This window comes from Nothobranchius furzeri, chromosome 2 (assembly GCF_043380555.1).
Source record: "Nothobranchius furzeri strain GRZ-AD chromosome 2, NfurGRZ-RIMD1, whole genome shotgun sequence".
NCBI classification, from domain to species: domain Eukaryota; kingdom Metazoa; phylum Chordata; class Actinopteri; order Cyprinodontiformes; family Nothobranchiidae; genus Nothobranchius; species Nothobranchius furzeri.
In genome coordinates this window covers 63,080,908-63,108,233 of record NC_091742.1, presented here as the reverse complement: position 1 = coordinate 63,108,233, position 27,326 = coordinate 63,080,908, and the positions used below count along the sequence as shown (strand labels likewise).

The following is a 27,326-nucleotide window of genomic DNA, read 5'->3' as shown; positions in this document are numbered from 1 at the left end:
CAAGAAAAGACACCTGTGAGCCTGACCCAACAAAAAAAATCCCTTTGTGAAGTGAACTGCTAGTTCATTGAGCCAGAATCTGTAAGCAGGTCGAAAAGACAGAAGAACAGACGTAAGCGGTCTACGGACATCTGTCTTTAAGAAGCCCACCTACAACTAAAGCAACCTGGTTGGTTTATGGACATCAGTTTTGAAGCGATCAAATGCTAAAGATGAAGTCACTTTAAAAGAGCGGTAAGTTTCACCTGTAAATGTTCATTTTCTAGTTTGAAAATAGTTTTCTGAAAAGTATCAGAAGGCTTTGTTAGTTCCTTTAATTCAATTCAGTTTATTTATATAGCGCCAAATCACGACGAGTCGTCTCACGGCACTTCACACAGTAAACATTCCAATGGAGTTCAGTTCATGATGCCAATTAGTTAATTTCCTATGTGAAGAAATGTGGAAATAAAATGTTTCTTTCTTGTATAACTAAGCCCGGTAAATGTGTATACTCCCAGTTATCAGTATTAGAGTCTAATAATAAAAAAAGCAACTATTCATTCAGAAAAAAGGGACATTTTAAATGAACTATGGTTGTTACAGCAGAACATTAAACATGGAAAAATTAAAAACACCTGCAAAAAAAGGTTTCACTTCTATTATGTACGTATTTATGCATTAGGTTGGTGACTTAATGTGTGTTCATGATGTTTTTTTTTGTCTGAGCTGTGACACATGGTCTTCAGCATGAGGCTACTTTATAAATACACTCTCCAATGAGTTACAGCACCAGCTGTGAGACAACCATGACTGTTTTGAGTTTGCTGAAAAATATCTTTCCTAACGTCCCAATGTCAAGATAGCTTTAGCCTTCCTGCATTCCATATCAGTGGTTAGCTAAGTTGGGGTTGGGACTCTGTTGTAGATCCTGAAACAAAGTGTGGGGTCTTGAGATGATCATCATAAACTCAGTTAAAGAGACACTGTGTAGTTTTTACCATTAATTTCTGGAAACATCCATCAAATTTTTGTTGAAAATAATGAAACAATGCCCAGTTGTTGAAAAATATTGACGGCTTTGTAACACATAACCCAAAAAATGTTGGTCTAAAATACATGGGAGCAGGCCTACGTTTTTGGACGATGCCATATTAGACGCCATGTTTCCTTCATCAGGAGCCCATGAGGACAAAATTAATTTACTGATTTGTAACAAACGGTTACAAAATGTTCACCATTCTTAAACGTTGTTGCTTTACACATTTACCTCGTCACTTGTTGCGAGTGATGAAGGAGAGTCGGATGTGCTTGTTATTTTGCTGAAGTTTGCACTCCCCAGGGCTTTTTGACCCTAACGGGGATCCGTTGGTAAGGTCTTCCTCCAACAAAAAAAAATACTGCTTTACGATTTAGGTATCTACTGCCTCCTATCGCCATGAAAATATACACACTGTCACTTTAAATGCAAAAAAAAAACTAAATAAATAAGCTAATTATTTATTTAATTGCACTTAATACAATGAATTAAGAAAGAATTGATAAATTTCAGTGTTATTTAACCATGTTACTGTCAGTGTTTGCATACTCATGTCTCTAGATGGGGTTGTTTTGGGGGTCAGAAGCAAAATAGTTTGGCAATCTCTATTCTAGAAATCCTCGATAGTTTGTTGGACCTTTGGCATAATTCAGGTGATCCTCTGTTAAAACCCTTGAATTAACTTTTGATGGGTCCTTTGAATTTGACAAAGAGGTCAGTTCAGTTGTCAACACAAGTTTCTTCCAGATATGACTTCAAGCAAAGGTAAAGCTCTTCATCTCTTTCAAAGATAAAAAAAATCCTCATGTTTGTTTTACAACTAACTTTGTTATAATGTGTATCATAAAGGTCTAGACTAGTCATAGCTTCATTTTCTACTGATGGTGCAAAATACTGCTGCTACGCTTCTAACAGGAACAAGAAAGCTAGACCACAAAGAGCTCCTTCTGGTGTTGCTCAAGTGACTTCCTGTCCAATACAGTTTCAGTAGGTCTTAGGGTTCTTTAAGGGTGTGTCTCATTCTATGTCATAAGTGTTTGCCTTATGTAGTTCTACGCCTCATCTATAATCCTGCAGCCAAATAACAAAATAATCTTAGATATTCTAAAATAAAATAAAAAATGCGGTGATCTTTGGAGATGCTGCCCAAAATCTGCTTAGATTAAAGAAACAAACTCTTGGATTTCTTATATTTGTAAGAATAGATGAGTCTATGGCCTTCCAAAAGACAAAATATTTTCCCACTAAATATAAACTATGATGTGTTTCTTTTTGTGCCAGAGTCAAGACTACCCAAAAACTACAGCCAACATTACAAAAAACAAGAATCTAACTTTGAAAACAATACCAGTTCTGCATTCAGGAAGGCAAAAGTTGACATTCATCATGGATATTCTTGGCGGTGCTCCTCGTGTTTTGGGCTACCCACGTCCTGTGGTGGTGCAGTGTGGAACAGATGCAACATTGAGGTGCCAAATCGGTGGAGACCCTCGTCCGGATGTTATCTGGGAACGTAAAAATGTCCAAATTCTTTCTGAAGGACGACACAAGCTTGCAGAGGAGGGAAAAGCATACTTGCTAACCATTAAGGGAGTGACCCAGCAGGATGCTGGCCAATACATCTGCAAGGCAAGAAATATCATAGGTGAAACCTACGCAGCGGCCTCACTCAAAGTGGAGGGAGAGCTCCTTGTACAAGACGGAGACATGGTTCAGTCAAGGGTAACTGGTGAAAAGCAATCAGTGAAAGCAAACGAAAATGTTAGTGGATATCTAAATGGCTACAGCGCAGTGGTAAATGGTTCGAGTGGAGAAGAAACAAATGGGGAGCACAAGTGGAACAGCAAGTCAAACGAAAAGCTAGAGGAGGTCGACTTAACGTCAAACGATAAACCGCGATTTCTCATCAAGCCCTTGTCTCTTCGTGTGGATCGAGGCGAGGATGCCGCTTTCTCCTGTAAAATCTGGGGAACACCTTTGCCCGAGGTGACTTGGGAGAAAGATGGGAAAAAGCTGCACGATATCTTTGAGAGTTCTCATTTCAGCGTGAGCAATCAGGATGGAGGATGGTTTCAGCTAAAGATCTACAGGACACGCATGCCAGACAAAGGTGTGTACACATGCAAGGCTGTGAACTGTCATGGTGAAGCCTTGGCTGGCGCTGTCCTCCTTGTTGAGCCAGTTCCAGAAAGAGAAGACAGTAAAATGTCTTCAAACGATCACAGCAGCAGCACGAAGTCACCGAAACACAGAAGTGGGCGATTCAGTTTGTCAAGGATTGTGGAGGAACCACCCCTTAACTCATCCAAAGTCAAAAAGTTTGCAGTAACAGAGGGGAAGCACGCAAAGTTTCGCTGCTGTGTGACGGGCAAGCCAAAACCTGAGATTATATGGAAGAAAGATGGAGTTCCCCTAGATCCTGGCAGACGCCATCTGATATTCGAGGACAGAGAGGGGTACTACACTCTGAAAGTTCTTTACTGTAAAGTGCAGGATACAGGGCTGTATGTGTGTGCTGCTTCAAATGCTCTTGGAAATACCCTCAGTGCTGTTCATCTGTCTGTGAAAGGTATGCAATATCATCTCATCTCTAATCAAACAGGTTCACTGATGAAGCATTACTCAGTTAATTAATCATTTATTAAAGGTGTGAATCACTGAAAAAACATATTTAATTACTATTGCTGATTATAATCAGTACCTCTGAGTTTGTCGTGCAGGCTGAACTTGAAAATTGTCTTCGACACCATCTCCTGTTTTAACTTACGATAGAAACGTTAGGATTTGAAAAGCCTGACAGAGCTACGCCACTCTGTCACTTAGCTTTCATGGACTCACCCATCTGGACGTGCAACGGGAAAGACTGTTGTTGGTTTAGCTTCCAGGAAACAGCAGAGAATGTCTGGACTAGTAGAAGCTAACCGTTAGCATTTGCATCTGTACTACACAGCAGAACTCCACCAGGCTTGAGTTATATGTGGAGATAAAACATCAACATTGCAAATCAAACAAAGGCAGTTGTAGAGTCACGTGGCTGTTATCCAATCTGAGGTGAGATGCTCAAATATCGGGACTTTCTTCTCCAGCTGAATTGTACTTCTTGATTCAGATGCAGCAAAGCTTTAAATGTCTGGAGTACGCCTTACAAGGCATTCATTCCTACTAAAGACTATTGAATAAATGAGTGAACCACATCTTTAAAGATTCATCAATTTAAACTGAGTCATGTTTTTAGTTGGTGTCCTATTTTTCTGCAATAAAAATCGAAAAAATCAAGAATCAAACTATTAATATAAAGTGCTGTTGTTGTTCAGGCTCAACTGTGCGCTTCAGACTCCCGTTAAAGGACGTAGAGGTGAAGGAAAGGGATGCTGCTGTGCTGGAATGTGAAGTACCTGATGAGATGATCCCTGCTGCCTGGTACCTTGAGGACCAGAGGCTGATGCCCAACAGTAAATATGGAATGGAGCAGAAAGGAACCAGACGAAGACTCATCATCCACGATGCTGGAACAGATGATGATGGAGTCTACCTTTGTGAGATGCCTGATGGAGCAAAGACCATTGCTGAGTTATCAGTTAAAGGTAGGCTGCATATATCTAAAATTAGATAAATTATTGTAATAGTTTCCCCTTTATACAGTTGCTAAATGTTTCAAATTTAGGTTATAAATACAATGTCCTGCACAACAACCTCCGTTTTCAAAAACCCTCAAAGTCTAGGTAAATTATCTCTGAGTATTTAAAGAGGTACTATGCAACTTTTTCATATTTTAAATGATTTTCTTGAGCCAGTATGTGCTAAAATGACACTTTACAGGAGCCCTATTCAACAGGCAGTCCAGGGGGCAGAACTGGCCCATCAGTCATTTTGGACCGGCCCATTGCCCACATACTGTACCTTTTTAGTAAATCATTTGTTTAGTAGCTGCGACTTAATTGTAAGCGCAACAGTTAACAGTAGTTTGTGACATTTTAAGGCATGGCCGTTTACGCTGCTGGTGGAAGTTTACAACAGCAGTCTCTTGGGAAAACAAGCTGCATCCAAAAGAGGAGACACAAGATTGACAGCAAAAATAGAAAATTGTAGACATACAAAATATTGAGGGAAAACCTGTGTGCCTTGTCCGTCACGTCATTTGTTCGATAGATAGAAAGAGAATACAAGGGGATTGATAGACAAAAATAAAGACACCAACTAAACAACCAGCAAAGTTGAGTGATTTTCACTTGGAAAGCTACAATAATATCTCTCTGAATTGCATTCATACTGACTGAAAAGAAAAGACAATGGACAAGAGATGGAGTACATAGAAATGAGTGGCCCACTAGCAAAAGACGATTTGGCCAAAAATAAGCTAATTAAATACCCCTGATTTACAGGGTGATGAAACGTCACTCAGACCCCCACCACCCACTGTGGCCAGAATATCGCATTTGCAACTTCAGAGTGGCAGGACGCCAACTGTTGGACTTAGGAAAAGTGGAGTTGACATGCTAGCGCTGGAGTCTGCTACCAGCACGTTTCCTGAATGTTTTAGATCATGAAAACAGCTGATTTGTTTGATGTAGTGATGAATCAATCCTGTAGACACTAATGAAGGCTGAGGAGACATTTCAGCTGTTAGATTAAGGTGTTAAAAAGACAACCGCTCAGCGAGGAGATACGTTTTACTTGTGCTTTTCCTAAACGGACACTAGGGGGTGCTAAAAACTAACGCATAACTGCAAAGTTTCACTTTAACTTTTATTAATTTTCAATTAAAGCATCTTTCCGGAGTATTTCTCTTATTCGATGGCACCATCTAGGGCTGACAAGCATATCACTCAAATTGTAAGTCGATCCGTTTTTTTAAGATGGTGACCTCACGTTTCTGTTTATAAATATGCTTCTGTAGCCGACAAACAGAGCTAAAACACATTTTACAAATATTATCCTCATGTCATGTTGTGTTCTCATATATCTATATGTCCGTGAAAAGTTCATCAACTCTGCATCAGCTGAGGTACGTCCTTTAATTTGAAGCATGTAAGCAGTAGTCTAATGCTATTGGTTAGTTCTGGTTGGCACTCAGTTTTCTATTGCATGGAGCTCTGTGGAGCAGGGGGCGTGCTTAGCAAAATAAATAAATAAATAAATAAAATGACGTATTGCTTACATTATATCACAGTACATGATGAGAATCACTTTTACTGATTTCTGACAAATCATACATCTTTTCTGAAAGAGGAAAACTCCAAAAGATACTTTAAAATAAATTCAGTTCAATTCAATACAATAAATTCAGTTTTTCTAGTGTCAAATCCTAACAAGTCATCTCAAGAATCTTTACAATGTAAACATTCCAACTGAACCTACTTATTGGGGATGTCCCATTCCAATACTGATATCGGGTCTCGGCCCAAAAACACTGTATCGGATTATATCGGACTGCATCAACAATCTCCAATATTAGCAGTACGTTCCGCTTTAAATTCCATTCCAGCTATTCTATCCAGCAGCGCCCAGATCCAGCATTCAAAGTCCACGTGATCAGAACAGTGTGTGCTAGCAAAGTAGCAAGGAACAATGTCGGCCATGTGGCTGTATTTTTCGTTTAAATCCAAAAAAGACAGTTTGGCTCAGTGCAACAGTTGTCATGCACAAGTTTCCCGAGGTGGAACAGAACCGGGGAAGATTAAAGCGTCCAACCTCATCATGCCTTTGAAGCAAGATCACAAAACATTACATGAGGATTTTTTCAGTGAGTGAAATTGAAACTTTAGACACTAAACTTGTAGCAGTTGGTCAGTGAACAATACTGTGTTTTTTTCACAATGTCCCTAACCTCGCTGTTCACATTCATGCAACCAAAGGTTAATAAAAAAAAGGTCAGTTTTTTATACTTACTGTTGCTGGCTTTAGTTTTCTGTTTGATTAATATCACTTGATCAAGCCTTTTATACATTCAACACTATGAAATAGGTAAACGTATGTATGATTTGTGCTGATATATCGGATTGATATCGGCATTGGTCAATACTGACGGCTGCAATATCGGTATCATATCAGAAGTGAAAAAAGTTGTATCAGGACATCCCTGTTACTTATAAGTTTGTTATGTCAATTAGTTAAAAGTTCCCTGTGCGAGGAAACCCAGCAGGTTGCATCGAGGCATTGACATGAGACTTTACAGCAATCCCCATACTAAGCAAGCATGTAGCGACAGTAGAGAGGAAAACTCCCCTTTAACAGGAAGAAACCTCCAACAGAACCTGGCTCAGAATGAGCAGCCATCTGCCACGACTCACTGAGGGTTTGAGAATTTCCTGGTTAAAAAGTACATATTGATTAACTTTCCCGAAAATAAATATTGCAAATAAATCTTAATGAAACTGTTTTTGTCTTACAGGTACCATTGTTCGTAAACTTCCTCGAAAGCTGGAGGTTTTAGAGGGTGAAAACGCTGCTTTCTACGTCGAGGTGGAAAATGACGATATGGAGGTCCACTGGTTCAAAGATGGTTTACAGCTACTTGAGACGCACCAAACTATCCTCAAGTCTTTTGGTAAAACTCATATTCTGGTCTTTGTCAATGTGGCCTATCATGACTCAGGAGTTGTGACATTTGTGGCAGGAAGATCCAAAACATCATCACGTCTCAAAGTTAAAGGTAAGTTTAAGATATTCTAAGTAACTTACGTACTTAAGGGTTGCCTACACCAAAAATCTGAGTAATCTTGTCTCTTATTCATGAGAAGTTATTGCAAGTCTCAGGGGCCTTAATTATAAAACTTTGCACAGAATTCTCACTACTGAAGCTCAGCAAAAGAATTTTCCCACGCAAATACATTTTCAGTTTAAAAAAACAGTGCTTATGCACAGCTGCACGCAAATCCTGCTTCATAAAACAAACACTTTCACTGGAAACAAAAGTATTCATTTTTCTCTAGTGCTCCCAATGTCACTGACACAAACCTATCTAAATGCAATTTTCAGATTGATAAATTTTTCCACATCCTGCTAAAATTAGACTGTATATTAGTGCTAATGTAGAAATCTGTTTGGTGCACAGCATTCTGAAAATGAGCTGCCACCACTTTTAATGTATGTGTTGCATAACAATAAAAACAATTATTTACTGACCCAGCTCATTTTACTCCTCTCCTTGTCGACTTTTGTCAGAAATTTTCATCAAACCACTTCTGGCATTATTGCATCCAGATGGAATATTGGGATTAGTTCTAAGGCTGCACAATATTAGGAAAACCTGCGATATGCAATAACAGTGATTAATATTGCGATGACGATATTACTTGCAATAGATAAAAACTTAACTCAGGAACAAAATTTATCAAAAACAAAGAAATAAAAAAATGACAAAAAATATAAAAATGAAAAAAGCAAAAGATGTGAGGAAAGGGAAGAAGAAAATTAACAAGAAAAAGGCAATCAGTGGATCCCAGGATAAGCAGAATCAGCAGAAAGAGCAGAACAAAGCTAACTCAGGTGTTTGCTAACCATCAAAATTAAGTGCTGTCTGCCTCGAGGGTGGGCATCTAACCTATGAGAACCCACCCAACTGGCCAAAAGTGTAAAGAGCTCCATTTGATTTGTTAAATAAACATCATGCTTCCATTTGATTGACAGAATGCATTATGTGTAGCAAACATTTAAGCTGATCATTCATTGAGATATTTATCTGTTCTTTGTGATATGCATATTGGGCATGCTGATATCGCGATAACGATATATTTGCGATATATTGTGCAGCCCTAATTAGTTCCTTCATCAGAAACTTGTCATAGCAAGTCCTTTACATGCCCTCTAAAGCCCAGGTTAAGCTTCTACGTCAGTACGAAGACACGCATATCCATTATCCATCCTTGCGAGGGCTCTACAGCAGGCTCGCAAGGATGGAACGGAGTCGAACCCACTTGTCTAAATATCCGTCAAACGAGCTTGAGAACACAAGCTTATGATTGGTCAGGACGCCGCTTTTGTCACCGCCATTGCACCCTTAAAAATATAAAGAGAGCCGAAGATTTCTAGCGATAGACTCAAAGCATCTTGGAGAATACCTCGTGGAAAAACTCTAAAAATATGAACGTTTTATTCACCCGTGACTGGAGGAGTAAATAGATGCACACGTTTTATTCGTGGATGGAAATGACGGGAAACGTGGGTTAGAGGTAGTGAGCTCATGAAGAGGTGGAGCGGAATGAGGAACAAATTTGTCCCTGTCAAAAAGTATCTGAAATACAAAAACACAATATAAACACAATAGTAAATCATGGAACAGATACAGCGCTACGCCATCTGTTGTCCTGGCAGGGAATTGCTTTGCATCACTCCCCAGGAGATGGAGAAGTCCAAGTGCAAAACGTCTCTATCACTACGTGTGCATCTCTCCATTGTAGAGCTGATGCAGAAGCAAAAACTAGGCTTAATGGAGGATTTACATATGGCTCAGGCATATTTTGGTTCTTGAGAGACGAAGTCCTGCTTCAAGTGGAGGAGTGTAAGTATGTCGGGGTCTTGTTCACGAGCGAGGGAAAGATGGAACACAACATCAATAGGTGGATTGGTGCTGCATCGACAGTGATGTGGGCAGTTTCAGTCTGTCGTGGTTAAGAGGGAGCTGAGGCGGACGCTGAAGCTCTTAATTTACAAGTCAATCTACGTTCCTACCCTTACCTATGGTCACGAGCTTTGGGTAGTGACCAAAAGAAGTATTACTAAATACTTTGTTGAGGTTGAGGGTTTGTTGATCATGTGTTCATTTATTTCTATAGCTACCAGACACTGCCCACCCATCTGTCCTTTGGGAGTCAAAATGGATGTAGACAGACCCAACAGTGCTCTACTTACCTGGGTACCAGCTCCCAACAGCCAGACCACCACACGCTCCATCTTTGTCCTAGAGAGGAAAGAAGTGGGCTCTCAAGAGTGGCAAAAGTGTTTCACCTCAGAGACTGCCACTTCAGCAGAGGTTACTGGCGACAGTGTGCCATGCGAAGGCAACTACCGTTTTCGTGTCAGCTCCATCAATAAGTATGGACGAAGTGGCCATGTGGAGTTTCCCAAGGTTGTCCATCTTGGTGAGCAGCTCAACTCATAGGAACAAAAGTAAACATGTTTTTTCCCAAAGAAAAAAAAAAGAAGATTTCTACACTTTCTATATTCTTCAGTCCCAGGGCCAAAAATTCTCTGCCGTCTTCAGGACTGTGAGACATTTGAAGGAGAAGACGTTCACTTGTCCATTGAACTTTCGGCCCCAATGCTCGGAAACTGGTTTCTGAACAGTTTACAGCTGCAGCACGGTGGGCGGTACTCAATACAACACAACAAAACAAAACACTCACTGGTGATCCATGAAGCTCAAAAAGCTGATGACACAGCAGAAATCACCTTCATTGCCAACGGAGTCCGAGATTCAGCAGTGCTCAAGGTCAAACGTAGGTGGAAGAATCTGTCCCTTTTGTTTAAATGTTTTAGATGAAGATCGCCCCTTTCATGACTTTCTTTCTTCACAGCTGCTGTGGTGAAATTCACCCCTCTGTCAGAGTCTGACAGCAATAAGAAAGTGGAAACTGGTGACACCATTGTGCTCTACTGTGAGGTCTCCCATCCATTTGCTAAAGTTTCTTGGCTCAAAGACGGTAAGGAACTCCAGGCAACCGAAGGGCTCAACATCCAGTCAGAAGGGAACATGAGACGGATTGTGATCCTGTCTGCTGATGAATCCCACTCTGGAGTTTATACGTGTGAAACCTCAGAAGACAGCATCAAATTTAACGTGGATGTCGCAGGTACAAAATCTTTTTTATTTATCTTTTGATGAAAAAAAAGCATATAGGGTTGTACACTCATGACATTGAATATGTTCTCTTGCTTTACCATTTTTAACTTTTGTTGCATGAACATCAGAACTGTATGGGTGGCGGGGCAGCCAAGTCATTGCCACATTATTTGTGCTTTAAATACACCTTTACAGCTCTGTATACTTCACACAAAAAAAGAACTCAGATGTTACAGGCTTAATATATTCAGTCCATTTGGACCATATCCTGAAGAAAACGTCTCTTTGCAAGGTTAGTGAGAACGACATCCATTGTGTAGATCTCTTGGATGATGTTTATCCAGTTTTCAATCGTTGGAGCCTCGGATTTGAGCCATTTCCTTGTTAGAGCCTTCCTGCTTGCTGCCAGCAAAATGTATAAAAGTTTCTTGTCCTTTGAATCCAGACTGTCCATTGGTACATTACACAAATACAGAGGTTCAAATGTACAAGGGAAAACCAGTGCAAAGACATTCTGTGCATGTTCGTGTTTTCTCGACCAGTACTGAGCAGTGTCGGGAACGTTACTTTAAAAAAGTAATTATAGTTACTGATTACTTTGTCAAAAAAGTAACTCAGTTACTAACCGAGTTACGAGATTATAAAAGTAACTAATTATCAAGAAAAATAACTACTTAGTTACTTTTTCATTAAAGAATGCAAGAAAAATGGGTTCCCCTCTTAATTAAACTTACTTAATTTACTATAAATTACTACAATAGTGAAATATAAATGACTAATGTCTGGAACATAATAAAATGTATGTCCAAATGTTTTTTATAAACCTGAATAATTTAAATAAATAAGCACTTAACAGGAGGAACTACTAACAGGAACGATACACTAATCTAGACTATTAAAAGGTCACTGTGTGATATTCAACAAGACCCCAATCAGATCAAATTCAAAATTGCAAATAGAAACACCTGTAAAGGTTCCTGGGCCTTTAAATGGTCTCTCAGTCTAGTTAAATTACAGAAATAAATGTAATTTTGCACAATATTTTAATTTTTCCAGCTTCACATAATTGTGTGTTTTAGAAGCATTTCTGTTGTTGCTAATCTATTAATTGTTAAATAAATAAATAAATAAATAAATAAATAAAAATCCTTTAAAATGACACTAGAACAGGCACAAATCTGATGGAGGACTAACTAGGATGTACTAACTTGGGTCAGACCCAAACACAGAAGAGATGAAGCTGGGTGGTAAACACACACAGGTAGTTCTAATAACACCTGAGCTCCATGACGTCTGAGACTGATGCATCAGTGTTACAGCGGGACTAAACACATGATCAGGAACAGGTTACAGTTGGTTGATCTATAGGAAGGTAGAAGATCGTGACGTCTGAGCGGTGAACAGGTGAGCGGACCTTCGGGACGTCCCGCTGTCACGCTAAGAAGGACACGACTGCAGATCCACACCTGCAGCCGTAGAGTATTCATCACATCTTCCTCGTTCTTGATGCGCTTGGATGAAAACATCTCCCTCTTTAGCTCCTGATCAGCTGATGACAGCATCAACATACCGCGCTGCTTAACACATGCATTTTCTTTTGATAATAGAAGACGGTAATTAATTAGATTGTTCGTTTCTGAAAAAAAAAATTTTTTTAGTAACACGGTTGTTTTAAACTGCATTATTCCCATCACTGCTCTGTTGTGTCTACAGCAGGCAGTGACTGAGACAGTGTGAACACTGAGGGTCTCCGCCCACCCGGCCAATCATCATCGGGTTTGTAAGCGTGTTACCGACACTTCTCTCTCCCTGGCTGCAGCTTAAGTGCGGCGGTCACAAAGCCTCACACTGTTGCTCAACGTTCGACATGCACATGGTAACGCACAACCTTCCATTCCCAGTAACGGTAACGGCGTTGCAACAGTGCAAAAGTAATTAGATTATTCTGTTACCTAAAAAAGAACGCCATTACTAATGCCGTTATACTTAAATGCTGTTACTCCCAACACTGGTACTGAGACAGCGCTGGGCAGTTCCAAAAGATGTGAAAGTGGTTGGCACCATCTACCCCGCATCTCCAGCAGGAGTCGCCGAGGCCCCTGTACTTTTTCTGCTCTGGGGTGATGAAAAATCGCATTATATTTTTCCAACAGAATTCACGCCACCCATTAGATCTTGTTGTAGCCCATTGTATTTCCCATATATTTCTCCAGTTGTCATCCGTAATCGTCAAATGACCTTCTTTTTCCCGCTTTGTTTTAATGTAAAGTGTGTTATCGTGTTTGCTTTACAAGATGCAGTTATATAACTTTGAAATAATTTTGTCGTGGGTTCCTGATTTCCTAGTTAGTGACACAAATGTCTCTATGAGTCCTTGATTGTCTATCACCACTTTCAGATCCTGGTAAATATAGTGTCTGACCAGTAGATATCGGAAGAAATCTGCTGGACCTAGTCCGTGTTGTCTTTGTAGATTTTCGAAAGATTGTAATGCCCCCTTGTGGAAAAGAGAGTGGTAGTCTGACAACCCCATCGCTATCCATTTCATACATCTGTCATCGTGTTGGTTAGGGATAAAATCTGAATCGTATGCACACCATCTTAGGATTTTTATAGCATTTTCCAAACCACAGATCTTAATTGTTTCGTTCCATGCCGTTATCATTATGTTCGGGATGGGTTCTTCATTCAAGTTGACCTTTATCTGCAATTTACGGTCCGCCAAGAGTGCCTTTACAGGGACATTTTTGATGTTTGCCCCTTCCACGTCCTTCCATCCAGCAGAGTAGGATGGAGAGCACAAACATATCAGAGGTCTCAACTGAGCCGCGTAGTAATATTCTCGCAAACAAGGGAGACCATGACCACCCATAGTTCAAAGTTAGTACTTGTGTTTTCTTTACATTAACCTTGTATCCTGAAAAGGAGCCGTAGTCTAGTAATAACTTAATGATTTTGGGTATATTTTGGGTGGGATGAGTTATAGTTAAAAGCAGGTCATCAGCAAAGAGAGCCAATTTTTGCTCCCTTCCTTCCATCCTCACTCCTGTTATGTCCCCTCTCTGCCTGATCCACTGACTCACTGGTTCGATAAACAAGGCAAAAAGGAGCGTCGAGATGCAACATCCCTGGCGGGTCCCGCGTTCCAGCACAAACGACTCGGCGAGGTCGCCATTGATTTTAATCCCGGCTGTAAGTTTTTTTTTTTACCCTGAAAAAATTTTGATAAAGGAACCATAAAAACCAAATTTATCAAGTACTTTATATAGAAACGTCCAACTCACCGAGTCGAATGCTTTTTCTGCATCCAAACTAATAACCAAGGTCTCTAGTCTGTTTCTGGGCATATCTCATTATATGTAAAACTCTTTGAATATTATCTTGTGTCTGTCTTAGTTTTAAAAAAACAGTCTGGTCCTTGTGTATTAAACCTGGTAAAATTACTTCCAGTCTTCTTGACAGTAGGGATGTAAATAACTTATAATCTATGTTGAGGACACTGATCGGGCGGTAGTTGCCACATTGTTGTCTACCTTTCCCCTCCTTAGGGATAAAAGAAATTATTGCATCGCTCCATGGGGGGAGATAATCTTCTCATCCATCACCCAGTTATCAACAACGTTGGAACTAAAACTTCCTGCATTGATTTATACCATTCTGGTCCATACCCGTCCGTCCCCACCATTTTCCCTCCTTTCAATCTTTTAATTGCCAAATTAATTTCTTCCTTAGTTAAGGGGGATATTAACTTTTTGTTTTGTCCCTCTGTCACCCTTGGTAACTCGAGCTCTGATAGAAGTGCATTCTGTCCCTAATTATCATCTCGGTAGGGCTGGGAGTATAGTCGTCTATAGTAGTCCAAATAACATGATTGGATATTATCCTGTTCAACTTCCATTTGTCCATTTATGGTTTTTTTTATCTTGTGAATGGTCCTCTCTGCTTGTTGTTTCCTAAGATTATATGACAAATATTTCAGTGATTTCCCTCCATAGTAACATTGCTTTGTGAAGAGTATTTTTTTCTGTACATCTTTAGTGTTCTGGTCCTCTATTCCTTTTTTCACTCTTTGTATTTCGGATTTGATATAACTGGAAATACATTGTGAATTTCTGCGTTGTAGGTCCAGCAACCTGTCCTCTAGGAGCCAGAGCTTTTGCTGGCCTTCTTTTTTCAGAAAAGAGGAAATACTAATTATCTTACCTCTATTCACTGCTTTAAATGTATCCCACACTATCGCCGGAGACACCTCATTCTTGTCGTTATATTCTAAGTATTCCTCTATTTGCATTTTCAATCGATGTTTAATATTTGGGTCATTAACTCATTCACTGCCAGCCGTTTCCTGATCACTAACGGCCTTCGCTGCCAGCGTTTCAGAAGTCATTGTCATTGAATCACTGTTAAAGAGCTACCTCCTGCAACTCCTGTCGATGTGATCCACATATTGGAATCTGACTTTAATGACCTTTCACGTAAAGCCTCATTCCCTACGCTGTAGTTCTGGTGTAATCCTCTTATCCCCTCATTATTCCATCTTCAAGGACGACTTCGCACGGTTTTAACGGGGTAAAGGTTATTAATTTCTCAGGTCTTGGAGAGAGCTCCGTCACGGTGCTGCCATCTTGGTGACGTACAAACCGGAAGTCGATCATTAAGATTTTTAGTGAATCAAATAAAATATTTACAGTGTTCCAGAAGCAAATTTACCTTTTGTTCCAGCATCTGACGTAATTAATCATCTCCATGTTTTAGGGCCTCCAGTAGAGTTCAGTCCCGTTCCAGAGGAAGAGCTTCATAAGAGCAGCATGGAGCTGGATCCTGTAGTTCTGTTCTGCCATGTTTCCAGAGATGATGCTGAAGTTGTCTGGTAAGAGAAAGGAAATTGTCACTAGTCTTAACCTTTCATAAAACAAATAAAAGCAACATTTAATGGTATACTGAGAAAGAATATTAAAGAAACTGTCTGAGAAAACCACAATATCAAAATGTTCTATATTTGTGCCTCACCCTGTTTTTGTTTTATAATTAGGTAAATTAAATTTTTTGGCAAGTCTGTTTTTAAATATATTTTAAAGCAGGGGTGTCAAACTCAAACTCACACTGGGCCGAAATGAAACTCTGGGACGGAGTCGAGGGCCAAACTTAATATTTTTTGAAAAAGTGACGGCAAATTTGCACGTTTTCTTTATCAACATGTATGCAATTTTGAACCTTTTAATTTGGAAACAAACTTATTTCTGCATTAACACTGAATGTGGAATAACCAAATTGCACACGAGCAAGTCAGTTACAAATAAAACACATCGGTGGTATTCATTGCTTGTGGTATATTCAGCATTTTTAAAATCTATTCAGGATTTATGTTTTCTTGTTTATTCATTTTTCTTATTTTTTATTCTCCTTTTTTCTCCTGTAATAAGTGTCATCGCTGCTGTGACATCTAGCTTTCCCCACTGAGGAACAATAAAGGGATTTTCTATTCTATTCATCTATCTGCAGCCTTTCCACTTCCTGTTTACTGTAGGTTAAATCTTTTCTCACGTGCCAACAACAAAATAAAAATATCATTTTATCTTAAATGAAAATGCAACATCTCACCTGTTAACTTTCATGTTTTGGAGCAGAAAAAGAGCATAAAACCAACATATTTAAAGCTCAGTTTGCTCTACTGGTTTACTGTGATGCTCACCTGTTCCAGCCAGATACCTGCATCATGGGGTTGATCTGAGCTGAGGAGGAGACTCCTGTTGTTTTGTTCATCTTCATCATAATAATGACAACATTAGATGACAACAGGTGCTCACATAGATTTGTGCTGATGAACATGTCTGAGCAGCTTGACCACGTTGTTGTGTGTCGGGGGGGAAACACGACAGCAGCCACAGAGTCGTGCTGGTTTGAGCGTGTCGCTGCTCGCTGGAGTTATATCAGCTCTGTCTGGAAGTTAGTTTGAAAACTTTCTCTTTAAGTCGTGAACACATTACTGAGCGGCTAGAATCTCCGTTTCTGGGCTTCAACGTCAGAAAACAGCTGAGTGAACTCGGCGCTGAGTGAGAGGAGTGGTTTGTCCGAGACAGCGGAGCTGCAGACACCCAACTACCTCTGACTGCCTTGGCGCTGAAAAAACACAAAGGAGGGGGCGCGTCTGCTCCGCGCTGGCGCCGCAAAGCATCATGGGAGTTGTAGTCTTTGCGGTAAAATCGGCCAGGGGCCAGTTTTAATATATTTTTTATATTTATCTCGCGGGCCACATAAAAATGCTCCGCGGGCCGCATCTGGCCCGCGGGTCTTGACTCTGACATATGTGTTTTAAAGGAATTTTCAACCTTTTCGGAGTAAAAAAAAGTTCAAAGTGGTCCTAGGATATAAAAACGTTGTTGTTTGTTGTTTTTGAATATAGGCAACTTGAGGTGTCTAATGTAGCATAACAAAAAGTCTTTGTCCTGTCCAACTTGCACTCCTATGCTATTTAGTAGGGTTGTAATGGCCACAGAGAAACTGTTAGTTCTGAGGGAAGCTGGTTTAACACAACATAGACATTGTTCACTGTAATGCTAACAGAAGAATAATGCTAGCCTGAGTTACTGCTAACGTCCTTATTGGATAAATAGAGAACAACAAAGAAAATTGTTGAAGCTCTCACGTTCCAGGATGTCATGGGATTATCCATATTTTGAAGGAATGTCAGATAGATCCACAGTTTGCACTTCTTGTTCTCTCCACTTGTAATAAAAAAACAATTCTTTCTAGTACACCTTTAAAGAGGTCCTTCACCAAGAAACCATTTTTACTTATTGATTTTGAAAATAATTGGTCACTCCTAGTTTAACATGAAGGCTGAACATGATAATAGACCCCTACACCTATCTCCTGCATTATCTACAGATTGCTGTTAGCCAATCAGAGGCGAGTTGTCCAAATATCAGGAAATAAGAATCCAAATCCTGTCGTCTGAAGCTACCTTGTCCTCCAGCTGACTTCTACGTGCTGAAACAGGTGCACCCCGCATAAGCATACAGCCAAACAAATGGAAAGATTCTAGCGCTGATTAATCGTCCTAGTCCGCCCCTGGTAGCAGCCATCTTGAATCAGGTTTACTTCAAAAGTTAATCAGTTGTAGATGTGTTTTCGGACATTTTCTATTCACTGTTTTTATTTCAACAAACAAATGGTGGAAATGATTTTTTAAAGGGTTATTAATGCTGGTGTTCAACTATCCTATGAAAGATTGACGGGTTTGTTTTTGTAAAATTTATTTCTAAGGTACAAGGATGGCTGTGGGATCCAGCCAACTGACAACATTACTCTGCAGGCAGAAGGAACCATGAGGAGGTTGATCATCCGCTCTGCAGAAACCGCAGATGCTGGAAGTTACACATGCCAGGCTGGAAACAACAGCATGGAGTTTACGGTCAACATCAAGGGTATGCCGCTGGTTCAAGCTGTGTTGACATACTGATTTGCAGAAATTTAACACATCATTGTGTAAAAATAACTTGCAGAGCCTCCAGTGATGATTGTGGAACCAAAGAATGATGTTGTGATGGAGAGCTTCATACCAGATGAGATCAACTTGCAGTGTGAGTTATCTCGTTCCAGCGGCAAGGTGCAGTGGTTCAAGAATGGCCAACAAGTATATGAAACCGATAACATCCAGCTGCTATCAGAGGGTCCTTACAGGAAGTTGACCATCCTCAGCAGTTCAGAGGAGGATAGCGGAGAGTATGTCTGTGAAACAAATGGGGACTCTGTGTTTTTCCAGTTAATTATTACAGGTAAAGCTTTTAACTGCATAATATAATAATATGTGAATGGTGAATGTTCTAAACATCACTCAAATGTCCTCCTTCTGTACCAGAGCCACCAGTAAGAATCGTTTCTCCGGGCAAATCAGAGGTGGAACTGACCCATGTTGCTTTAGAAAGACTGGAACTGAGCTGTAAGATCTCTCAAGCGGACGCTCCAGTTCGGTGGTACAAAGACAGTTTGGAGGTAGAAGAGGGCCAAAACTTAATCCTGGAAGAAGACGGGGCCAAACGGAGGCTAGTTATTCCTTTACCCACTGTGGAAGATACAGGAGAGTACATATGTGACACTGAACATGACTCGGTGGCCTTCCTGGTTACTATTACAGGTAAGCAGGAGGATATAAATCTTTTCTAAAAATACAGTGGTTATTTCTCGTTTCCAGTCACTGCTTTCCTTCTTTTTGTTTAGAGCCACCTGTAACATTGAGTCATCCTAAAAATATCCCTGACAGACTCGAGAGTTTTGTTGGTGAACCGGTTGTTCTGGAGATTGAGGTGTCACGGCCAACAGCAGAAGTTAAGTGGTGGTTTAATGGCAAAAAAATTGAGCAAAGCAATAACATCACAATCATAGAGGATGGACTTGTTCGCCGTCTGACCATCAAATCTCCAATGCCAGAGGATTCTGGGAAATACACTTGTGACGCTACTGACGATAAAGTTGATTTCCAGGTCAAAATTTCAGGTAGGAGGCAAGGACTGTTGGAATAAGCACCTTCTGGGTCTTAAAAAGTATATACTATTGATTGTTTTATTTCTTCAGAGCCACCAGTGAAGATCTTAAGAAAGTCAGAAATAAAGACAGACCTAAAGTTCCTGTTTTCAGATGACATTGTTCTGGAGTGTGAGCTCTCCAGAGCAAATGGGAAAGCCAAGTGGTATAAGGATGGCTATTGTGTTGAGGGAAATGAAAGGTTCTGTGAGGAGGAAGAAGGTGCTTTTCGCTCCTTGGTGATTCTTAATGCTGAGCTTGGAGACTCAGGAGAATACTTCTTAGATGTTGGAGAAGACAGCATTGGCTTCAAGGTTGCCGTAGAAGGTATTTCCCAGATAAATATCTGCTGTTTAAAATGAATTACTTGAGGGGGGGGGGAATAATGAATGAATCACTTATGTTCTTCCCTTAGAGCCTCCAGTGATCATTGTAGGAAACTCATGTGATCCTGATTACCAAGAAATGATGGCAGGTGATGACCTAATTTTGGCCTGTGAGGTGTCCCGTGCCAATGCCCCAGTCCAGTGGTACTTTAATGATGGGCTTCTCGCCAGTGACTCCCGTACCTGCATTGAGAGCTACGGAACCCTGAGGAAACTCATCATCTCATGTATCCAGCCCTCAGATTCTGGAAAGTATGTGTGTGATGCCGTGACTGACAAGATGGTTAACATTGTTAGAATTCAAGGTACAAACCCAAAATTTAAGTTTTTTATATCAACAAAGAGAAAAATGTCAAAAGAGTGATTTTTATTCTTTCATTTCCAACAAAGAGCCTCCAGTTTTATTTGTGAACAAAGAAGATGGCACTGTTGTGACGGGTTATGAAGCTGAGGGCTTGACCCTAACAAGTTACGTGTCCAAAGAAAGCGCCACTGTTCGATGGCTGAAAGACTGGACGCCAGTCGAAGGTGAACGGTTCAAAGCACTCATGAAAGGCAATGAACGCACACTCACCATTGACCCTTTGAGGCGCTCTGATGCTGGCGAATACACCTGTGATGTCAACACAGACCAGATACACTTCAGTCTACTTGTGAAAGGTTCAGGCTTGCATCTTATTTTACCACTTACAAAGACACTTGTAAAGAACCCAAATTTAGGCCTAAAAAGCTGTTGAAATCCTCCATCTTTTGTATTACAGAAATGAGAATCAAGTTTTTGCGGCCCCTTCAAGACATGGTGGCTCATGCTGATGGCATGGTGACACTGCGTTGTGAGGTATGCAAACCAAAAGCAGATGTTCAGTGGCTCAAAAATGGTATTGAAGTTGTCCCAAGCAGAAGATTTTCCATTCGGGCGAATGGAGTTGAACGAAGCTTGACCATCCATCGTTTAACTCAAGAGGATGCAGGGCAGTATACTTGTGAGTCCAGAGATGACCAGACCACTGCAACACTGAGAGTAGAGTGTAGGTATACATATAACCTTATTTTTTTTCTAACTTTTCCTAATATGAGTAAGCAGCTTAGTTCTCTACTTAATGTCTCTTCAGTGCCTCGAGTTGTTGAATTCCTCACAGAGCTTCACAACACAACTGTGCTAGAAGGAGAAGATGCCACCTTCAAATGTGTAGTTTCTCCTGAGGATGTTCAGTTGGTCTGGCTTATGGATAATGAGCCGATTACATTGAGCAATCGTTTCCAAGCAATACAACTTGGCTTGTGCCACACCTTAGTGATAAAAAAATGTCAACTGTTGGACTCCTCAAGGGTTACAGCAGAAGCTGAAGGAAAGATGAGCAAGGCCAGTCTCAAAGTTCAGGGTAAGGCAAGGATAAAATTAGACAACAGACAGTGTATCACTCAAACAACAAGGAGTCTGTGATCCTCATTTGGACCTCTCTTTATTATCAACAGAGGCCCAGGTCATGTTCACAAAGAAAATGGAGGCTGTTACGGCAGAAGAATTTGGTGAAGCCACCTTGGAGACAGAGATTAGCTTGGAAACCGGTGAAGTCCAATGGATGAGGCAAGGAGTGGTCATCCAATCTAGTCCTCGACATACGCTGGGCCAGAATGGTTGTAAACGCAGCTTAACAATCCACAACCTAACTATGTCTGACCGAGGAACTTACCGCTGTGAGACTCTACATGACCGGACGCAAGTCAAACTCAACATAGAACGTAAGCAGTCTATGATGCGATGTAGATAAAGAAACATATCCTTAAGCCTAATTTATACTTCTCTGTCTGCATCGGTACGGAGACACGCAAAGCCATTATGCATCTGCACAAGAGCTCTCTGACTGGCTTGCGGAGGGTGACGGAAACATGCCCAAAAGTATTCATTAAAATTGACGGAGAATGCAAGCTTGCGATTGGTCAGGATAAATGGTCAGGTAAATTCATCAAGAGCATTGCCTTTGCTCCCTCAAAATGTATAAGGATTTTTAGCAGCAGACATGGAACAGATTGAAGAACACATCACGGAAAAAGTCTAAAGGTTTATTCACCTGTGAATGAAGGAGTATAAAGATAAGCAAGCATTTTATTCGTGGACGTAAAAGACGAGAAACGTGAGTTTAGAGGTGCTGATTGCACAAAGAGGTGAAAGGCTGACAAATTTGTTCGTGTTCAAAAGTCTTTGAAATACATTTAAACAATGTAAACACTATAGTAAATACACTATTGTGGACTGGATACGTGACTGCAATGGTGGCAGGATAAATTGGAATAGCGCTACGCCCTCTGTTGTCCTAACAGGGAATTGTTTTGCCACACTCCCCAGCTGACGGAGAAGTCCAAGAGCAAAACGTCTATGTCAATGCATGCATGTCTCTTCCTCGTGGAGCTGATGGAGAAGTATAAATTAGGCTATAGACTGGGGACAAACTTGGTACTTAAAGAGATCCTTCACTGAGAAACCATTTTTTGCTTATTGTTTTTGAAAATGACTCTGCATTTAATATGCAGGTTGAACTTGTAAATTGTGTCCTACCCCCATTTCCTGCATTAGCTTCAGACAGACAGACAGACAGACAGACAGACAGACAGACAGACAGACAGACAGACAGACAGATAGATAGATAGATAGATAGATAGATAGATAGATAGATAGACAGATAGATAGATAGATAGATAGATAGATAGATAGATAGATAGATAGATAGATAGATAGATAGATAGATAGATAGATAGATAGATAGATAGATAGATAGATAGATAGATAGATAGATAGACTAAAACCCTGCTTTGAAGCTTTTAGGTGCCCAAAAAACTATATGTTGTTAGGCAAACAAACAGATAATGCCAATGCTAATCAATGATCAAAAATACAGACAAAGGTTTATCTCATGGACAAACACCACCAACAAGTGACTGTGTAAAAAATAAATAACTCAGTTAATATTTTTTGTCATTAATAATTAGAAAATACACAGATAACTGATATTATATGTAATTCATATTTATTAAGTAAACATTTGAGATTTGAATTTAAAGCACATTAAGAAAGCATTAAAAGTGTTTTACTTTTTTTTTATTCATAGCACTGCATAACCTTCAACCCACCATTTTCACTGTTGTGATCCCATCGCTCACTTTTTTTTTGTACTTTTTACCACTGCCAGATAGTTGAAATTAAAATAAAAGTTTCAGTTATCATTTTATCTGCTACAGATGTAGTCTGGTAAAGTAAAAAGCTAAATGTGTTGTGTTCCCAACAGCATGTCATTGTGAAAAAAGGTACTTAAAATAGCTCAGCTTGACCTACAAGTGTGAAGAAACAGCCTTCCAGTTAGATAACACTGAGTGACACAGTGACAATGGTCAGCTTTCAAGAGTTGCTAATGCTGTGCTAACACTGTCTTTATTTGGACTCCATTTTGTTGTCCTTGAAAGACAAAATATCAATGTAGTGTAGTGAGAAAGTATTAGATATGGTAAAGAATACTTTTACTTACACCAAATATCTCCCAAAAATACTTAAGGAAAGATTTTTTTTAATATGGTTGCAAAAATGTAACAGCTACGTGTATCATTTTTTCCATCACGTTTTATCCCCTCTAATCCAGCTCGAAAGATCTCCATCCGCAAAGGTCTAACTGACCAAGAAACCTTTGAAAGAGAGGCCGCCTCCTTTGAGGTGGAGCTCTCACACACAGAAGTGGAAGGGATTTGGCAGAAGGATGGCATCCGGGTGAAGCCAAACAACCAGTGGCGAGTGAGCACCAACGGGCTCGTGCATGGCCTCACTTTGTCCAACTTGACGCTGGAGGACACGGGTACCATTGTCTTCTCAGCCGAAGGGGTGCGCACCACTGCAAGGCTAACAGTCAAAGGTGAATACAGACAGTGTGGCTTTTCTTGATTAAAAAAACAATTTTCATCTATGTAAAGTGTTCTTTTACTTTGTGTGGTTTAATGACTGGCTATCTTGATTCACAGAGACACCTGTGGCAATCCTGAAACCCCTTACTGATGTCCGTGTAGAAGAGGAGTTACCTGCCACTTTAGAATGTGAATTCTCCAGACAAAACGTGGGAGTCCGATGGTTTAAGGTGAAGAAAATTCTAAAATGTTATCACTTTCCATGACAGGTATGATGTTTTCTCGTCTATTTCTCAAAAGGATGGAATAAAAATGCTTTCTTTCCCATATTAATCAGAACGGATCTGAGTTGAAGCCAGGGAAGAACTATCGGATCTACTCCACGGGTCGAAAGCGGATTTGCCAGATCCTTCAGTGCTCCCTGGCCGATTCTGGCTTTTATAAATGTGACACAGGAGAACTCAACACTTCCTGTTCGCTAGAGGTTTATGGTAGCTATCAACACAAAATCTTTACTATCTAAATCTTAGCTTATAGTTTAAATCCAAACTAATCTAAACTTTTTAAAAATCAATGAAGTATGAATATCAACTGTCCTGTGCCTCCATCTGGTAGGCAAAGCCAAGAATGATTGTTTTATTCCTGCAGAGCATAAGTTGGAGATGGTGCATGATCTTGAGGATCTTTACATCCAGGAAGACCAGAATGCTGTCTTCATGTGTGAGGTTTCTCTGGCGGATGTTATTGGGGACTGGTATAAGGATGGTCACAAGATTCGCCCCAGCAGCACCACAAAGATACGCACTGAAGGTCAGAATCTGAACGTATTGATAGGTGTTAGAATAGTTCTGAGAAGATGTTTGGGTACCTGGCTGTCTGCCTCTATGCCTGTCTATCATTTATTTCAATGAGAATTAGGGCTGCACGATATTAGGAAAACCTGCGATATTCGATAACAGTGATTAATATTGCGATATCGATATTACTCGCGATAAATGAACAAATACTAAAGTATGCAGTGTTGATGTCGTCTGGCGTGTGATGTCTGCTCTGGGTTCAAAGCAAACAAAAACTAATGCATGAATTCCATTACAACATAATATTTTTATTGCAAAAATATGCAGCTGCACCTGCTACTGTATTAGCAGCAAAACAACAAACTGCATGCGTGCAGGTTCTCAGTGACTTTAAAACATCACCTCCACCATAAAACTTTTTCTGATGCTCCAAATACAGAAAAACATCCCTTACCAGGGATTTTTGAATAAATAAAAAAATCAGAAAATAAGTTTAAATGTTAAATAATAGTTAACATCACTTAAATGCAACAGCAAATTCTCTCATTGCTACTGAACATTTTCTCCACTTATGTGGTTATGATATAAGGCTGTTGCTGCAATGGGAAGTGAACTGTGCTGGGCCAAACTAGGAGAATATTAAGATTTTCTGAGGGAAAGAGAAAAACAATTGTCTACCTTTCAGAAGAGGAACTGGCAAAAAAAAACTACATGGAAAATATGTGAAAACATTTGGTTTTAACCCCAAATTGAACAAGTTTACCTAGATCTTAAAAAGCAGCTCAGATGATGAAACTGCAACTATGATTCTGATAACAAGCTAACAAATTAAACTAGCTCCTCTAATACAACCGGCTAGCAGAGCTTCTGACTGACAGTTTATGTGCAGCAGCAAATCAACTATCCTGATTAACAAGGTTAAAAAAGCTCATAAATGAAAAATCACTTTGATGTGTGGAGGAACTTTTACAGACCCTCTTTAGCAGCTCAGGGTGGGACTGGGAGGAGAGTGCTGTAGCCTTTTAGCTGGAAGCTAACCGGAGCCACCACCCAGTGGAACACTAGCGACATGGAGGTAGGTGGGTTGGTTCACCGGCATGTGTCGGAGTCAGCCCCGGTAAAAATGCTTAACGACACCAAGCGGACTCGCGTTCACGTTTGAACGCAGCGCTGATTCCAGAAACATCGGCACAAAGTGCGTTCATTGCTCTGAGCCAGCAAGACGAACAAGGGAACGGCGCCGCTAACTCAGTTCGGGTGTTGCTTTCCATCCTAAGGGTCTACGTAGGGGGCGGGCGTATTACGTGAACGGACCCATCTGATTGGCCGCATATCAGAAGGGCTACATTTGATTGGTCAAATAATACTTCTGCGCAAAAAACAGAGCTGGTTTACAAAAAGTTGATGTATGACACGGATGAAAATGTTTGAACCAAACATTTATCGCCGTTTTTGACGTGCTTTGCGATGGGCCTATGGCACGTCCTGTTATCGCGATGACGATAATTTTTCGATATATTGTGCAGCCCTAATGAGAATAATAACTGGTGTCAACCTCCAGGGACCAAACACTTCCTGCTGATGTGTAACGTCAAAGCTGATGATGCTGGGGAAATCCGCTTTGTAGCCAGAGATGTTGAATCAACAGCTTATCTTGAAGTCGAAGGTGAGTCCTTTTTTCCGACACTGTTCTCGTGTTACCAATTTCAAATTAAATACGTAAAAGATTCCTCTGATTTCAGAACTTCCTCTTGCCATCGTAAAACCACTAAGAGACAGAACAGCACTGGAGAAACATCGGGTTATCCTCGAATGCACAGTTTCCTCCCCTCACAGCAGCGCAACTTGGTATAAAGACAAAGAGGAGCTGGTTTCTTCTGATCGGGTGGAGATTTTAGAAGATGGCTGCATCCATAAACTGGTAATCCAGCAGGCAACTGTGGAGGACGAGGGCACCTATATGATCGAGGTTGGGGAGCACACCTCCAAAGCTAAACTGATGGTTGAAGGTAAGCTCAAAGAAGAGCTACATTTTATCTTTATCCTTGGATATGCTGGTTATTTTCTGACATTATGGTGCTTTAATGCAGCTCAGGCTCTAGCGATGATGAAGGACCTAAAGGACGTGGAGGTGACAGAACCAGAACTGGCGTCTTTCCAATGTGAGGTATCTGTTGCTATAAGCAAGCCTCCAGTTTGGACTTTAAATGGAGTGACCCTTCGATCAGGCCCTTCTGTTCGCCTGGAAGAGCAAGGGACAGTCCACAAGCTCATCCTGAAGGACACTAATGTGGACATGAATGGGACAGTCAAGTTTACTCTGGGCAAAGCAAAAAGCAGTGCCACTCTAACAGTGAGAGGAAAGTAGAGAAATGGATGTAGAAAGGAAACAAGCTGATTCTAAATAAGTGCCCAAAACTCCACCATTCTCCTTGGACTTCTCATCCTCATGCTCAAATTTTACATTTAAATGACGATAGACTGAATGAACATTTAGGTCAGCCAAGATAAGCAATGTTTTTTACAGTGTAGATATTATTTACTGTCATTTGCATACTAATATTTTCAGTAAACTTCTTAATACATTCTTGTATTTTTGGTGAAGTTATCAATTAAAAAATTAAAATGTACAAATAAAAACATATAAAAAATAAATAACAGCATTTGTTTTATTTTGTAATATCCATAACACTAATTTGTGTTGTGTGTGTGTCTGGGGGGTGCGCCGGACCGGGGCTGGTCTTTGTTGTGAGGTGTGGCGCGAGAGCGTGTGATGATGGTCAGATACCGGAGTTGGCAGCCCTGACAAAATATACTTCAAGGATTAATCAAAACGCAAAGTAATTAAAACTATTAAAATGCAACGTAATCAAGACTATTAAAGACTTGATTCTTAATGGGTCAATAATTCAGTCCAACGGAAGTGAGCTGAT

The 27,326-nt window shown here is 40.3% G+C and overlaps 1 protein-coding gene across 1 annotated transcript; it reads left to right on the top strand.

Moving 5' to 3' along the window:
• Positions 1–27,044, top strand: obsl1a (obscurin like cytoskeletal adaptor 1a). Its single transcript, XM_015946676.3, has 25 exons — positions 1–234; positions 2,300–3,587; positions 4,333–4,602; positions 7,410–7,670; positions 9,793–10,098; positions 10,189–10,455; positions 10,534–10,809; positions 15,555–15,669; positions 18,066–18,226; positions 18,305–18,577; positions 18,661–18,936; positions 19,020–19,295; positions 19,374–19,649; positions 19,738–20,013; positions 20,099–20,368; positions 20,470–20,736; positions 20,821–21,090; positions 21,185–21,451; positions 23,341–23,607; positions 23,714–23,826; positions 23,934–24,087; positions 24,245–24,406; positions 25,955–26,059; positions 26,136–26,402; positions 26,484–27,044. Exons 2-25 carry the CDS (start codon positions 2,405–2,407, stop codon positions 26,759–26,761), a joined length of 6,636 nt encoding a protein of 2,211 aa, XP_015802162.3. The 5' UTR covers positions 1–234; positions 2,300–2,404; the 3' UTR covers positions 26,762–27,044.
• The last annotated feature ends 282 nt before the right edge of the window (positions 27,045–27,326 follow it).